The sequence below is a fragment of the Ochotona princeps genome, chromosome 2, assembly GCF_030435755.1.
Source record: "Ochotona princeps isolate mOchPri1 chromosome 2, mOchPri1.hap1, whole genome shotgun sequence".
In the NCBI taxonomy this organism is placed as follows: domain Eukaryota; kingdom Metazoa; phylum Chordata; class Mammalia; order Lagomorpha; family Ochotonidae; genus Ochotona; species Ochotona princeps.
The window spans coordinates 7,948,696-7,964,071 of NC_080833.1; the positions used below are offsets into that span (position 1 = coordinate 7,948,696).

The window sequence follows — 15,376 nt, forward strand, 5'->3', positions numbered from 1 at the left end:
GCCTTGAATGATGGTCAGACAGGTTCCTTCCAGGGAGAGGGCATTTGCAGGCTGCCTCATTGGTCCTCACCTTGGTGACCCAGCGGTCAGTCCAGATGGGCCACTTGTCACCTTACAGCCACCTCAGGGCCTGAGGAGTGTCAGGTGAGGCTGACGTGTGAAGTGTGGTCAAGAGGCTCAGAGGAAAATTGGGGTGACTCAGGAGTCTTGCAGATCCATGAGGCAGTCTGAGATGGGGTCCTTGACTGGGCGACTCAGGGCTTGCTTGGAGCTCTCCTGAAAGGTCTTTTCTCCCCGGATGTTTCCCCAGGGTTGTCACTGAGCACTCAGCAGGATGAGCAGCATGTCCCCACCGAGACTCCTGCACTTGGCACAGAAGAGCCTGCTGGGTCATGAGGCCTTGGCCATCCTTAGTCTGGAGCAGCTTCCCAGAGAGATGTTCCCTGCGCTCTTCTTGGAGGCCTTTAACATGAGGCTCCTGGACACCTTGAAGGCCATGGTGAGGGTCTGGCCCTTTGAGTTCCTCCCGTTGGGCGACCTCATGAAGTGGCCGCAGGTGGACATCCTGAATGCTGTGTTGGTGGTCTCTGTATGAAGTACACCCAGAAGTCTGACTGCAGGTAACTGACAGAGATCCGGGGAAGAGAGATGGGCTCAGGAAGGGTGAAGGGCTCAAGGATGTTCCAGAAGTATCTTTGGATAGCAAGGGAGTCAGGTGATAGAGGTCAGGTCTTCTGAGTTCCTCTGGGGAAGGGCTTCCTGAGGTGACAGAGGGTACATGGACCTTAGTGTTCTTGTTGTAGGGTTTTTGACCCCGAATACGGCAGCAACCTCAAATTCTTGTCTCGCAGGAAAGAAGAATTTTCATGCGGACACAGTATAGTTTTAAACTAAGATTTATTAGAAAAGTTGAGAGAGGAGACTCCCGTCCTAGTGACAGGAGGGGCGTCTGAGATAGAAAGGACCCTAGTCCCCTGCCATAGTGGCAGGAGGAAAAGTAAAAAGAAAGACCCGTATTAGTGGTGGGGAAAGCATCTTATAAAGGTTCCCCTCAAAGATGTTTCTCCATAAACAAAGAAAATTGCTGGTTTCCATGGTACCTGGCCTTGGGACAAAAGGATACAAAGGTGTCACTGGCCAACTTCCTTGGTCCATTTACAGTGATAAAGAGGCCAGTCTGAAGCCCTCCCCCTTGGCAATGGCTGGAGACAGAATTGGGTGGAGGCTTCAGGTGGGGAACAGATATGTTAATGTCGCCCTTGTCTGGGGAAGCACTCCTCATAAGTTAAAATATGCATTTGTCTTGGGAGAGAAGTGTTCTGGTGAATCCAAGACATGTGGGGAAAATACCCCTTAATATTTGAGAAAAAAATGACTTTGGGACCCAGAAAACTCTAACTGCCTACTACCCAGTCTGACTCCTCTCACATTCTCATGGGGCACTCGAGGCACTGTGTAGTGGGGACCAGGCAGGAGCTCTGCGCAAATGGGGTCGGGTGACAGACAGACACAGAGGAGAGGGGAGAGGGGAGGGCCCTTTCCCTCCCTGCAGACTCAGGGCTCTCAGCCCTCCTCCCCTCCCTGAGCCTCTCCATCCTTACCAGAGGTCCACAAGGGTCTGCAGTCCCCATCCCCTCACCTCTGTAAGCATCAAGAAGAAGACTGAAGTGTGAATAAACGCACTAACTAAATGAATAAATAAAATTCTGTGTCATAGGAAATGACTCTGTCCCTTTGCTGCCATCTTGCCTGTGCAGGTGGAAGTTTCCCACGTATCTCCTCCTCTAATGGGAACTAACCTTTCATTAAACAACCCCCCCCCCAAAAAAAAAACCCCAAAAAACAAAACCACCACCGCCAGCAACAAAAACCCTACAAAGGTGAATCCTATCAGCCACATTTCCCTCAGGCAGCATACTAGATAGAATCAATGCAGACAGAGTCAAGGTCCAATCAGGAGCAACTGGGTGGGTCAGGAGGCCTTAGGAGTCACCTAGCCATGGGTGTGGCAACCAGGAGGCCCAATGGAAGCCCCCACCTGGGGAAAGGCACTACTCACAGCCAAAGGTCCCAGCACCTGTGCCTGCTCCCTCCAGAGCTCAGGGTGCCCTCCCAGCTTCGCCCAGTGCCAGGAAGTCACTGGCCTCCACGGGGCTCCCCAGCTGCCCAGGCTCCATCTCCAGCGAGGACACAGCACCAGAAGGTACCAGCCATTTTTCCCTTGGCTTGCTTTGACCCTAATGCTACAGGTCTCTTACAAACATTCTCCCCGGGCCCGGCAGCGTAACCTAGCAGCGGCTAAAGTCCTCACCTTGAAGGCGCCAGGATCCCATATGGGCGCTGGTTCTAATCCCCGCGGCTCCGCTTCCCATCCAGCTCCCTGCTTGTGGCTTGGGAAAGCAGTCGAGGACGGCCCAAACACTTGGGACCCTGCACCCGCGTGGGAGACCCGGAGGAATGAAGTTTCTGGTTCCCAGCTTCGGATTGGCACAGCACCGACCATTGTGGCTCACTTGGGGAGTGAATCATAGGACGGAAGAACTTCCTCTCTGCCTCTCCTCCTCTCTGTATATCTGACTTCGTAATAAAAATAAATAAATCTTTAAAAAAAAAACATTCTCCCAAGATTTTCCTGGATTTCAGCATGTGGTTGGGAGTGTGGGGGCTGGGAGGGCAATCTTAGAGTTGAACATCTTAGAGCTTACATCAGAGGCCTGAGATAGGATGTGTTCTGCTTTTCCAATTCTTTTATAATCTGTTCATGCATGTGAAAGGCCGAGTGAGAGATAGAGAAATCTTTCCATGTGCTGGTTCACTCCCCATATGGCCCCAAGTGTGGCCGGGCTAGCCTGAAGCTTTCAGCCCAGGAATTGTGTCCCAGTCTTCTTCCCATGTGGGTACAGGGCACCTAAGCACTTGGGCCACGTTCCTCTGCTTTCCCAGGCACACTAGCAGGGAGCTTGCTGGCAAGTGGAGCACCTGGGACCTGACAGCAGGTGGATCAGATGGCTTGCTGGTGTTGCAGATGGCTGCGTATCCTGCTGCTGGACAATTTTGGCTTATATTAAAAAATAAAAAAAGCATTTTTTTTGTAAAGATTTATTTCTATTAGAAAGTGAAATACACTGAGAGGATGAGATTTATTCCCCAAGCAGTTCTAAAGGCTCGAGCTGTGCATATATGAAGAACAGAACCAGCAGCCTTTCTGTGTATCTTGTGTGGGTACAGGGTCCCAAGGCTTTGGGAAGTCATGGACTCCCCTCTCAGGCCACAAATTGGGACCACAATTGAGAGTGAGCCACTCATATTAGAACAGGTGTCTATATGGGATCCTGCTGTGTACAAGGTGAGGAATTTAGCCAGCAAGCTACTGCGCTGGATCTTATATATATATATTTTTTTAACCTAGTTTCTTTTTTTTTTTTAAGATTTATTATTATTGGAAAGCCGGATATACAGAAAGGAGGAGAGACAGAGAGGAAGATCTTCCATCTGATGTTTCACTCCCCAAGTGAGCCGCAATGGCCAGAGCTGCGCCGATCCGAAGCCAGGAACCAGGAACCTCTTCCAGGTCTCCCACACGGGTGCAGGGTCCCAAGTGTTTGGGCCATCCTCCACTGCTGTCCCAGGCCACAAGCAGGGAGCTGGATGGGAAGTGGAGCAGCTGGGATTAGAACCGCCACCCATATGGGATCCCGGGGCATGTTCAATGCGAGGACTTTAGCTGCTAGGCCACGCCACCGGGCCTGGATCTTATATTTTTAAAATTTTTCAGAGAATCTTTGGTTAAGCCATAGTGAGTGGGCACATTTGAAGAGTTGCAGTGTATAGCAGTTGAGCAGGTGTGTACAGGACGGCCTGGCCTGGTCAGGCAATGAGCATTTCTCTGTGTTTGGAGCCCTTGAACTCTTCTCTTGTGGGGCTTAAGTACAGAGTCCTTCACTCTGAACTTGAGGCTCCCATCATGCTGTGGGACACTGTGACTCCTTCCCTCCTCTCACTTTTAGCACTTGCTACCCAGCCTCCTCCCTCACCCCTACCAGCCTCTAATCATTGCTCTCCCACACCTGGACTCACCTCCCTGAATCACCACAGCTGATTTCTGGGTCTGGCTCATTTTACTTTTCAAGTCCATATCATAGTTGTCTCCATGGTGTTACAAATGACAAGATTTCATTCTTTATCACCAAATGGTACTCCCTAGAGATTTCCTCCTCCCTTTTTCTTGAAAGATCCATTCATTTGGAAGCAGTTACAGGGAGGGGGAGAGAGACTTGTGTCCTTGCTGGTTCACTCCCCCAATGAGATAAGGGTGTTGCAGTTGGATCTGTGTGCTGGCCATATTTCAATTGGATGATTTGGTTGTAGTGTTGGGTCTCTCAGGGTTATGTAGTGGATAGTAACTCTTGGGTTTGCAAATGCTTCCTTCTTGTATGATCTTCACTACATTTCCGTGAGTGACATTTCCCAGCTTTCCAGAGTCCCATTGTCTATTTTTGCTTTTGTTGCCCGCATTCTTGTGATCTGATCCAGGAATCACTGCCTAATCCCACACCTTGATTGCTTCCCCAGGGTTTGACATTTCTGGTCTTACATGTAGGTCTTGGAGCATTAAATTTTCTTTTTTTTTTAAGTTTCCTCAATGTTTGTATTTATTGGAAAGGCAGATGTACAGTGAGGAGACACAGAAAGAATCACTAATTGTTTCATTTGAAAGCCAGAGAAATCAGTTAGATATTCAGTGCCTTACTCCCCACTCACCACCTGAACAGTTGGAATAGAGCTGAATTCAAACCTCCCACGTGGGTGGCCGGGACCCAGGTAGCTGGGCTATATTCTACAACTTTACAGAATTCAGTTACTGAATCACTTCTTTGGCTGGAGTCTTGTAATTACTTATTGTAGCGTTATTGTGTTTGATTAGTTCTTGAATCCTAATAGGCTAATTTAATGTCTTCCTATTTAAAAAAAATTTTTATCTTTAAAGATTTATTTATTTTTATTAGAACATAAGATGTGGCCCGGTAACATGGCCTAGCAGCTAAAGTCCTTGCCTTGACTTCGCCTGGATCCCATATGGACCCCAATTCTAATCCCGGCAGCTCCACTTCCCATCCAGCTCCCTGCTTGTGGCCTGGGACAGCAGTGGAGGACGGCCCAAACATTTGGGACCCTGCACCCGCGTGGGAGACCTGGAAAGGTTCCTGGTTCCTGGCTTCGGATCGGCTCAGCACCGGCTGTTGTGGTCACTTGGGGAGTGAATCATCAGATGCAAGATCTTCCTCTCTGTCTCTCCTCCTCTCTGTATATCTGACTTTGTAATAAAAACATATAAATCTTTAAAAAAAAGAAAAGTGAGGTGTGCAGGGCCAAGCACAGCAGCATAAGGATAAAGTCCTTGCTTTCCAGGCACTGGGATCCCAAATGTTTAACGGTTCTAATCCCAGTGGCCTCGTTTCCCAAAAGCTCTCTGCTTGTGGTCTGAGAAAGCCATGAAGAATGCCCTAAAGCGTGGACCTGTACTCACATGAGAGACTCACAAAAGGATCCTGGCTTCTGGCTTTGGATCAGCACAGCTATGGATGTTGCAGCTGCTTGGGGAATGAACCATTCGATGGAAGACCCTTCTCTCTGTATCTCCTCCTATTTGTATATACAATTTTCCAATATAAATACATGTTAAAAAACAATGATATATGCAAAGAGGAGGAGAGACAGGAAGATCTTCTGCCAGCTGATTCACTCCCCACGTGGCATCAATGTCCAGAGCTGAGCTGATCCCGAGCCAGGAGCCAAGAGCCAGGCATTTGCACAGGTCTGGCATGCAGATGCAGGGTCCCAAGGCTTTAGGCCATCCTCGACAGTTTTCCCAGGCCACAAGCAAGAACCAAGATGGGAAGTGGGACACTAATGTGGGATTGAGCTGCCTGCGAGGGAAGGATTTTTGTCACTAGGCTACAGCGCTGGGCTGTAGACACTTTTTCTTGTTAACTTCACTCCTAATCTTCTATGGACGATACCGCATGAGGCACTGCCTGTGCTCTGATGGGGAGAAAAGATAGTCCTTGGCCTGTCAGGCCTTAAGAATTAGTATTGGAGCCTGGCACAGTAACGTAGCAGCTAAAGTTCTTCCCTTGCTGGCACTAGGATCCCATAGAGCTGACTATTCTAATCCAGGCTGCACCACTTCCCATCCTGCTCCCTGCTTGTGAGCTGGGAGAGCAGTGGAGGACAGCCAAAAGCCTTGGGACCCTGCACCTGCCTGAAGAGCAGGAAGAAGCTCAGACACCTGGCATTGGATCAGCTCTGCTTCCACCGTTGCAGCCACTTGGAGTGAATCACGGACCGAAGATGTTCCTCTGTGTCTCTCCTCCTGTCTGTATATCTCACTTTCCAATAAAAATAAATTAAACTCGTTATAAAGCAAGATTGTTAATCAGTTTGAATCAAACATATTTAACCTGCATGTTATGGGTATTATATCAGGTCTTCCACACATCCAGGTAATGAATGGAAAACTTGATTTCACTACACACCTGGCAGTAGCTACTTCCCTTTTATTTGTTTATCTATCTATCTATTTATTTACTTATTTATTTTTGTTGTTCGGTTAAATTTTTTAAGATTTATTTATTTTTCATTACAAAGTCAGATATACAGAGAGGAGGAGAGACAGAGAAAAGATCTTCCATCCAATGATTCACTCCCCAAGTGACCACAACTGGCCGGTGCTGAGCCAATCCGAAGCCGAAACCAAGAACATCCTCCGGGTCTCCCACGCGGGTGCAGGGTCCCAAGTGTTTGGGCCATCCTAGACTGCTTTCCCAAGCCACAAGCAGGGAGCTGGATGGGAAGTAGTGCTGCTGGGATTAGAACCGGCGCATTATGGGATTGCGGCACGTTCAAGGCGAGGTATTTAGCTGCTATGCCACGCCGCCGAGCCCCTAATTTTAAGTAGATTTTAAAATTTGACTTTCAAGGTAAGAGATGAAGCTTGCTTGCCAGTTAAAGCACTGCTTGGGATGCCCACATGCTCTCTCAGTGCCTACAGTGGAGTCCCACCTTTGTTTCCAGTTAGGCCTCCTGCTGGGGCACCTGGAAAAGAGCAGCTTAAGGCCAAAGGACTTGGATACTCATGGCCCGCTTGATCAAGATGGGAGTGGATCCTGCCTCCCGGCTTTGGCCTGGCACTGCTCCAGTGTTGTTGGCATTCAGAGAACAGAGCAGTTACCAGGAAAGTCTGTCTCTTCCTCTCTGCCACTCTGTCTTTTCCAAGTGTGTCTGAGTGGATTGGCAGTGTGGGCCACCTGGCATGACTGATTCTGTTCCTTTAGGGCCTTGAATGATGGTCAGACAGGTTCCTTCCAGGGAGAGGGCATTTGCAGGCTGCCTCATTGGTCCTCACCTTGGTGACCCAGCGGTCAGTCCAGATGGGCCACTTGTCACCTTACAGCCACCTCAGGGCCTGAGGAGTGTCAGGTGAGGCTGACGTGTGAAGTGTGGTCAAGAGCTTCAGAGGAGAATTGGGGTGACTCAGGAGTCCTGCACATCCGTGACGGCAGTCTGAGATGGGGTCCTTGACTGGGCGACTCAGGACTTGCTTGGAGCTCTCCTGAAAGGTCTTTTCTCCCCGGATGTTTCCCCAGGGTTGTCACTGAGCACTCAGCAGGATGAGTGACATGTCCCCACCGAGACTCCTGCACTTGGCACAGAAGAGCCTGCTGGGTCATGAGGCCTTGGCCATCCTTAGTCTGGACCAACTTCCCAGAGAGATGTTCCCTGCGCTCTTCTTGGAGGCCTTTAACATGAGGCTCCTGGACACCTTGAAGGCCATGGTGAGGGTCTGGCCCTTTGAGTTCCTCCCACTGGGCACCTTGATAAAGACGTACCAGGTGGACATCCTGAAAGCTGTGTTGGATGGGCTCGAAATGTTGTACGCCCAAAACTCTGACTCCAGGTAACTGACACAGAAGTCCCGTAAAGAGAGTTGGGCTCAGGAAGGGTGAAGGGCTCAAGGTTGTTCCAGGAGCTTCTTTGGATAGCAAGGGAGGCAGCTAAGAGAGGTCAGGTCTCCTGAGTCCCTCTGGGGAAGGGCTTCCTGAGGTGACAGAGGGGACATGGACCTTAGTGTTCTCATGGGGCACTTGAAGGCACTGGGTAGTGGGGACCAGGCAGGAGCTCTGTGCAAATAGGGATGAGTGAAAGACAGACACTGGGGAGTGGGAAGGGCCCCTTCCCTCCCTGCAGACTCAGGGCTCTCAGCCCTCCTCCCCTCCCTGAGCCTCTCCATCCTTACCAGAGGCCCACAAGGGTCTGCAGTCACCATCCCCTCACCTCTGCAAGGATCAAGAAAAACATTGATGGCAAAATATATGAGTAAGTGTATAAACAAATTAAAGGGGAAGAAAGCCAGCAGCAGGTTGTGAGGTGTGGGCTCCCCAGCTCAGAAGTCCCCTCTGCCTACTCTCTGAGTCTTCCCTGTTTTACCCCCAGGAGAGGGAAGCTGCACGTGCTGGATTTACGGGATGCTGGTCTGAATTTCTGGAAGGTGTGGGCTGAGTGCACGGATGATGTCTGCTTTCCTGAGCCCAAGATGAGGAGACAGCCAGTGGAGCACAAGCAGCCCAAGTCAGCCTTGAAGGTCATAGCCAACATCTACCTCACCACAGCCACCCCCGATGAGTTCCTCACCCACCTGCTTCAGTGGGTGAAGGAGAGAGCCAGCCTGGTGCACCTGTGCTGTCACCAGCTGAAGATCTCGGCAAGTCTCATCCACAGCATGAGCAAATTCCTGGACATTCTGGAGCTTGGCTGCATCCAGGAGGTGGAAGTGTTCTGTGACTGGCAACTCTCTGCCCTGGCCAAGTTTGCTCCCTACCTGGGCCGGATGAGCAGTCTTCGCAAATTGAGTCTTGCTAACATAAGTGTTACATCGCTCGTCACAATAGAGGAAATGATGGAGTTTGTCTCCCTGTTCGCCTCCCAGTTTGCCAAGCTGCCCCACCTTCGCAGCCTTCATATTCGCTCCTTTTACTTTGTGTTTAACCACCTGGATCAGGTGCTCAGGTGAGAGACAAGGCAAAGTGTCCTGGGAGGGCAGAGTGAGCCTGGCTCATGGGCCATCCAGAAGCGGCGGATTAGTGAAGGACAAGCAAGGCTTGCTACTTCATCCTGATCATGAGTACTGATGTAGCAGGCCCAGTGACAGGAAGCTAACTGCCTGGTGGAGGGAGGGAGCAGGTTCTGATTTTAAGGGTGAGTTTGGCAATTCTTCAAGCAGAGTGTCAGAAAAAGTAGGTCAGTGACCTGGGCACCACTCAGCACCTGTGTGGACAAGGTGAGCCTGTGTCTGGTGCCTGGAGCCCCAGGGAGGTGTGTGACCTGTGAGAAGTGCAGGTGATTTTCTGCTCCGCAGCTGTGAGGCCTCGCGGGAGGGCACCCACAGGGCTGATGTTGCGCCTAGCCTGAACCTGAGCTTTATCCATGTCTCCCCTTGGCCATTCATAGCCCAGACAAGTGGCACTCTGCTGGTGAGGAAAGGTAGCTTGAGAGGTTTTGTGAACTTGACCCAGTCACTCCAGTGATGGTGGGAGGCCTCAGCCTGAGAGTGGTTAACTTGAAGGATGGGTCTGCACTCGGGCTGGAGCACACTGGGTGTTGGTGAGGGTGGGCATGAGTGGGATCTAAGGCATTGGGGTTTGGCCTAAACAGATGTCTCCCACCTTGGTGTCATGCTGCAGGATTCATTCTTGGTGTCTCCCTAGGTGCCTGAAGAGCCCCCTGGAGACTCTCTCTGTAATTGCCTGCCTGCTCTCCGAAGCTGATGTCTGCTATCTGTCTCAGTGTCCAAGCCTCAGAGAACTCAAACACCTGCATCTGCGTCGTGTCCCATTGACCAACATCGGCCTGGAGCCCCTCCAAGTTCTGCTGGAGAGAGTGGCAGCCAACCTCCTGACCCTGGACTTGATGGGCTGTGAGATCAATGACTCCCATCTCAATGCCATCCTGCCTGCCCTGAGCCAGTGCTACCAGCTCACCACCTTAAGTTTTTATGGGAACAGAATCTCCATGGCCATGATGGAGGAGCTGGTGGAGCATACGGGCAACCTCAGTGCACTGAAAGTCGAGCTGTACCCAGCTCCCCTGGAGAGCTATGACACCCAGGGCATTGCCCATGGAGGGAGATTTTCCCATCTCTGTAGACAGCTGATGGGCATCCTGGAAAGAATTAGAGAGCCTAAGAAGGTTGTGTTTAGCACAGACCCCTGCTGGAAGTGTGCACAACGGATGCTGTTTGGCCTAAACCACTCTAATCAGTGCCACTGCTACCTGCTGGACTAAGTGGGTGCACATTTCCACATCTTCCTGCCAGACCCTTTCACTGAGGACCTGGGATGGGAGTGGGTAGCATGGGCTCAGACTCTAGCTACAGCGGGAAGGGGGAAAGCAGCCTGGGAAGCAGGAATTGCCAGGAGCAGGGAGTTGGCCTGAGTGGGGAGGGTTGCAGCAAGTCTGAACGGGGTGGTCTGGCCAGAATTCAGGTTGTTCTTGTGTTTTAATGTAAGTAGGCTCTCTATTGCATTCCGTGTTCTGATCTCAACATTGCATTGTCCTCAGTGGCAATAAATAAAGCATCATAATGCCAATCTCATTTGTGCATCTGGGCAACCTTCAGGATGCTCCCAGCTGGGAGACTTGATGGGCACAAGATGGCCAGATATCCCTGCCTTCGCTGCAGTGCCAGTGCAGAGGGAGTGAGCCCAGGCCAGGAGACCCTGAGGTCCATGAACACAGCCGACGCCTCAGGGCTGGCCTCCCTATGACCAGATCAAACAAGGCAGGCCCCACTCAGCCTCAGACACAGGCCACCTGGGTGCAGCTGCACTGCTCCAAAGGAAACACTGGCCCCTGTGTGGCAAAGGAGGGTTTGTGAGGGAGCAGAGCCCCCACAGGTGCCCATCCTGCACTGTTCCTCCCTGCCCAGGGACTGCCAGCCATCAGTGCCCTGGGCAGTTCAGGAATGCAGCCAGCCCAGGCTGCCTGGCTCCTTGTTCCACAAGATACAAGAAACAAGGCTTTTCCCTGCCAAGGTGGGAGGCTCACTAGGCTTTAGGCCAGCAGACCTGGTCTGGGTTCTATAGCAACTCCTCCCGCAGCTTTTGGGGGTGTTTGAGAACATTAGCTCTCTTCAAAATTCATTTTTTTTCATAATCTTACTTGGTTGAAAATGGTACACACGGTCAAGGGCTACAGGAAAGTGGCTAATACCATTGTTTCCACACTAATATCATCATTTTTTCTCTGTATCTGGGGTAAGCGGAGAAACAAACAGCAAAGCCCAAATCCTCGATGTGAGGCATGCTCCTAGGGCACTGCTCAAGCAGTTTTGATAGTTCAACAGTTCTGAATTGCTGCCAGTCATGCCGTTCCAATAGCGATGATACCTATTCAGAATCTATTGGCTGACATAGTCTCTTCATGGGTGAGGTTCTGAGATCAGCCGTTCAGTTGAAGGGATCTCCAAAGAGACTTCATCTGAGATGATCCCAGACCTGATTCTTGTGTGTTAGCCACTAAAGTTCCGGCACTGTTCATTGCCCCACTCAGCCTATGCACATGCTGGTCGTTGGAATTACTAGGTCAGTTCTGTTTCCAGCCTTGTCTTTCACTTGAACCAATGTGTGTTGTAGTCCAGCTCGATGCTACCCACTTCATACTCGGTCCTCATGCAAAACAGTTTGAGCTGCAGCTTAATTGGGGAGACTCCCCATAACCCCCACCAGGATTTCCCCTACCCTGGTTCCCACGCATGCCGGTATGTTACAGACTTGTTCAGTCTGTCCCACATCCCATTCAGCTCTTGTACTTGTCAATGGGCATTGAAGCCTAGTTCAACTCAACCAACCTACTGTCCAGCTCATACACATACTCGCAGCTGCCTTTCTGTCTAGCAACCCCAGCCCCTGTCTTGGATTTCGTGCTCTCCAGTGGGAGTGTTAACCCAACAGGGAGGTGCCCACTATTTCCCTACTAGGCCACTCCCACTCCCGGATCATGCACTCTCCAGGTGATCCTGCAGTTTAACTTGACAGGTTAAGCCCCCAGTGCCAGTCCCTGCCAGCTGATCCTGCTGTGAAGTTCTACCAGCCCTCACCTACTCTGATTTATGTTTGTTCACTAGCAACAGTCAGCCCAGCCTGGCTTTTCCCTGATCTATCTCACCTGAGGCCCACAGGTGTTGTACCCCTGCCTGGTGTGATTTGCTCCCATCGCAATTCACGCCTTTCAGGGGGAGTTGTGTTCCAGCAAGGGAGACCTCAACGTTCCCCCTACCAATTATGCCCCCTCCCTCCTATTTCTCCCATGTGCTGGTTGTCTACTGGGGGCCAGTCTGGCATGGCCCCATCACCTTGGCACTTGCCAGTCATGCTATAAACTGGCCTGGCCTAGTCTATACCCACGTCCAGCTGATGCTGATGAGGGTTACATTCTAGCCCAGACCAGCAGGCACCCAATCCCATCTGTATTGTGTACTGGTATGTGTTGCAACCTTTCCTGACCTGACCCACACTGTTTTGGTACTTGGATTCTCCATCAGGTGATGTGAACTGGTTCAGCCTGGTCTGCCCCCAACCTGTGCCAAATGTGTGCCAGGGTATCATGCCCTGGCCTGGTCTGGGCTTCCCCCTTTCATGGTTGTTGAGCTCACCTGCAGCAACTGTGTCCTGAAAGAGGAGTATCCCAAGCTCTTCCATCAGAACTCTCCCAATGCCAGAACTCGCACATACTGGTAGGTCAATGGGCCAGCCCTACTTAGTCCACCTCCTGTCCTGGCAGGCACAGTGGCCTTTCCTGACTGGACTTCAACCCACTCCGATTCTTACTGTTGGATGTTTCAGCCCAGCCAAGGCTTGTCTATACCCTGACACTGCTCACACATGGCTCAGTAGAGGCAGAGACCTAGCCTAATCTGTCCAACATCTACCCTGGTCCTCCAGAGCTCCAGAGGGTGCTGAATGGAGTCTAGCCTGGCTCTGTGCGCCCAGTCCCAGTCCACACTTGTGCCAAGGGACACTTCAGCCATACTCAGACCAGAACACTGGCCCACTCAGGCCCTAACACTCATCAATGGGAACCTCAACCTTGTATGAGCTGGTGGATGTTGCAGCCCAGCCAAGCCCACAACCTGTCTTAGGATGGATATCCAGGTGCTACTGCCTTGACTTGCTCAGTCTGTTGTTGGTTCCTTTACCAATGAGTGATGGTAGGTTCCATGGTCACACTTAGCTCAGCCCACCACCACCCAACTCTTGAGAGAACCAGCAGAACTAGTATTTCCACAATATTTAGTCCACACATCCCCACAATGGGGTCACGAAATTTTCTGGCAAGCATGGGGACTGAGACCTGGTGGTTTGGAGGGGAGAGTTCATAATGATCTACTTTGGCCAGACTGACTCACCAGCCTACATGGGAATCCTGAGATGGGCTGTTAGCATAGAGCATCACTGACTGCCACACACCAGTCCACATGAAAGCTATGGATGGGGGCCTGTCTGGCAGGGCTAGGTACCAGTACCTTATTGGGTGGTAGAACCGTGGATAGGTCATACTTGGCAGGGTCAAGACTCTAACCAGCACGTGAGAGAACCATGTGTTAGGAGCCACAGACTTATTTATGGGCCTTAGACTTGGCCTACCTGATAGCCTGTTGCATTGCAAAGCCTGCCTTGGGCAAGCAGGGCCACAGCAAGCAGGATATTAGGCCAGAACATCCTGTGTAGAGCAAGCAGAATAGAACCTCCACCCTTGTTCCTGTTCAGATAATTAGTTCCTCCCTGTTTCAATGTAGATGATTAGTTCCTTCCCTGCTTCAGTGAAGATAATTACTCCCAGGAAACACCCCCCCTTCTCCTCCTCCCCTAGAGAAGAAGATATATATATGAGGAGTAAAAAAGAGAGAGGGGGGCACTCTTTTCCACCAAGTATGGGTGTCCGTGTGTTTCTTGGGCCAGCAGCCCGGGACTAGCAGCCTGGCATTCCCAGTCTACCCTCAGGGTTTGAGCGCCGTGTCCTGCAGGTTGGGACAAATTGGTGGCCCGTATGGGGAACTTGATACGATGGAGCTACTGAGGAACCTCGCAGTGAAGACTTCGGCCAAAGCGGTTGGGGTGCAAAGCAAATAAGGTAAGTCAATAATTGACTCGGACATTTCTTTTTTTTCTTTCTTTTTTTTTTTTTAAATAAAGCAGACATTTATTAAACTATAATAAAAACATTCAATCAAATTACAAAACCTGAGCAAGAAAAACAAACGGCACATGCTTAACTGTAGTTGACATTCAAATAAAATTTACATTCCCAAAATATTATACAGTAATTAGAAAATACCAGCCAAAGTAATATTAGGATACTTTTACGTGCGATCTCAACAAATTTGAACAGAAGCAAATTGTAACAAAGGTAAATTTTACAGTGAAACATAGCAGTAGATTAAGGATCTTAACATGTTTATTTTACTTCTATTTGACACTGTGATACAAAAATAAGAGGATTTACATGACATTTTTAATAACTATCTCATGGGCTGTTGAGTGCCTTACTGGTGAAAAGAATTAACTGGCTAATCTCATCAATCCATTTTGTACATTTAGTAGGCATCATCTCTGCCCTACCTAACTCTTCATGCAATTCACAGCACACAAATTGTTATCATATTAAATACATAATCAACTTGGACTTCTCAACAACAAGGCAATTAGTAAACCATCAAATGGACTGCTTACCATACACTTTCCTCATAACTAAATAACACACAAAAAAATCAAAATAATATTTGTCATCACTCTAAACTATTGCCAGCAACTGACGAAAACTGCCAGTTTGCCATATTCATGTTCACAACATGCTAAATATACTCTGCTGTAACTTCATCCACGAAATGCCAACATGCCTAGAACAGAGAATTTTCACCATCTCTTGCCGTGGGACCTGACTTGCAGCAATCTATATTTAGATCAGAACTCCATGGGCACTTGATGAACTCTACCTTTCCATGTTGGCTTTCTTATATAAGAGAGAATATATGGTATTTATTCTTTTGTGATTGACTCATTTCGCTGAGCATAATAGTTTCTAGTTGGGACCACCTGGATTTGAATAGAATATCGTTCTTCTTGACAGCTGAATAATATTCCATTGAATAGATGTACCACAGTTTTTTTTAACCATTCTTCCTTAGACGCACATCTGGTTTGTTTCCATGACATTGCTATTGTGGATTGTGCTGCTGTGAATATAAGATTACAGATCCCCTTCTCGTATGCAGATTTCACTTCTGTTGGGTATATTCCTAAGAGCGGGATTGCTGTGTCAT

The 15,376-nt window shown here is 49.7% G+C and overlaps 1 protein-coding gene across 1 annotated transcript; it reads left to right on the forward strand.

Moving 5' to 3' along the window:
* The first annotated feature begins 7,670 nt into the window (after positions 1–7,670).
* On the forward strand, positions 7,671–10,341 carry LOC101534405 (PRAME family member 12-like). Its single transcript, XM_058661016.1, has 3 exons — positions 7,671–7,957; positions 8,494–9,066; positions 9,765–10,341. Exons 1-3 carry the CDS (start codon positions 7,671–7,673, stop codon positions 10,339–10,341), a joined length of 1,437 nt encoding a protein of 478 aa, XP_058516999.1.
* The last annotated feature ends 5,035 nt before the right edge of the window (positions 10,342–15,376 follow it).

Coding starts and splice junctions, on each gene's coding strand:
- LOC101534405 (XM_058661016.1), top strand. CDS start 7,671: ATGAGTGACATGTCCCCACCGAGACTCCTGCACTTGGCACAGAAGAGC. Junction 7,958..8,493: donor GCCCAAAACTCTGACTCCAG/GTAACTGACACA, acceptor TTTTACCCCCAG/GAGAGGGAAGCTGCACGTGC. Junction 9,067..9,764: donor CACCTGGATCAGGTGCTCAG/GTGAGAGACAAG, acceptor GTGTCTCCCTAG/GTGCCTGAAGAGCCCCCTGG.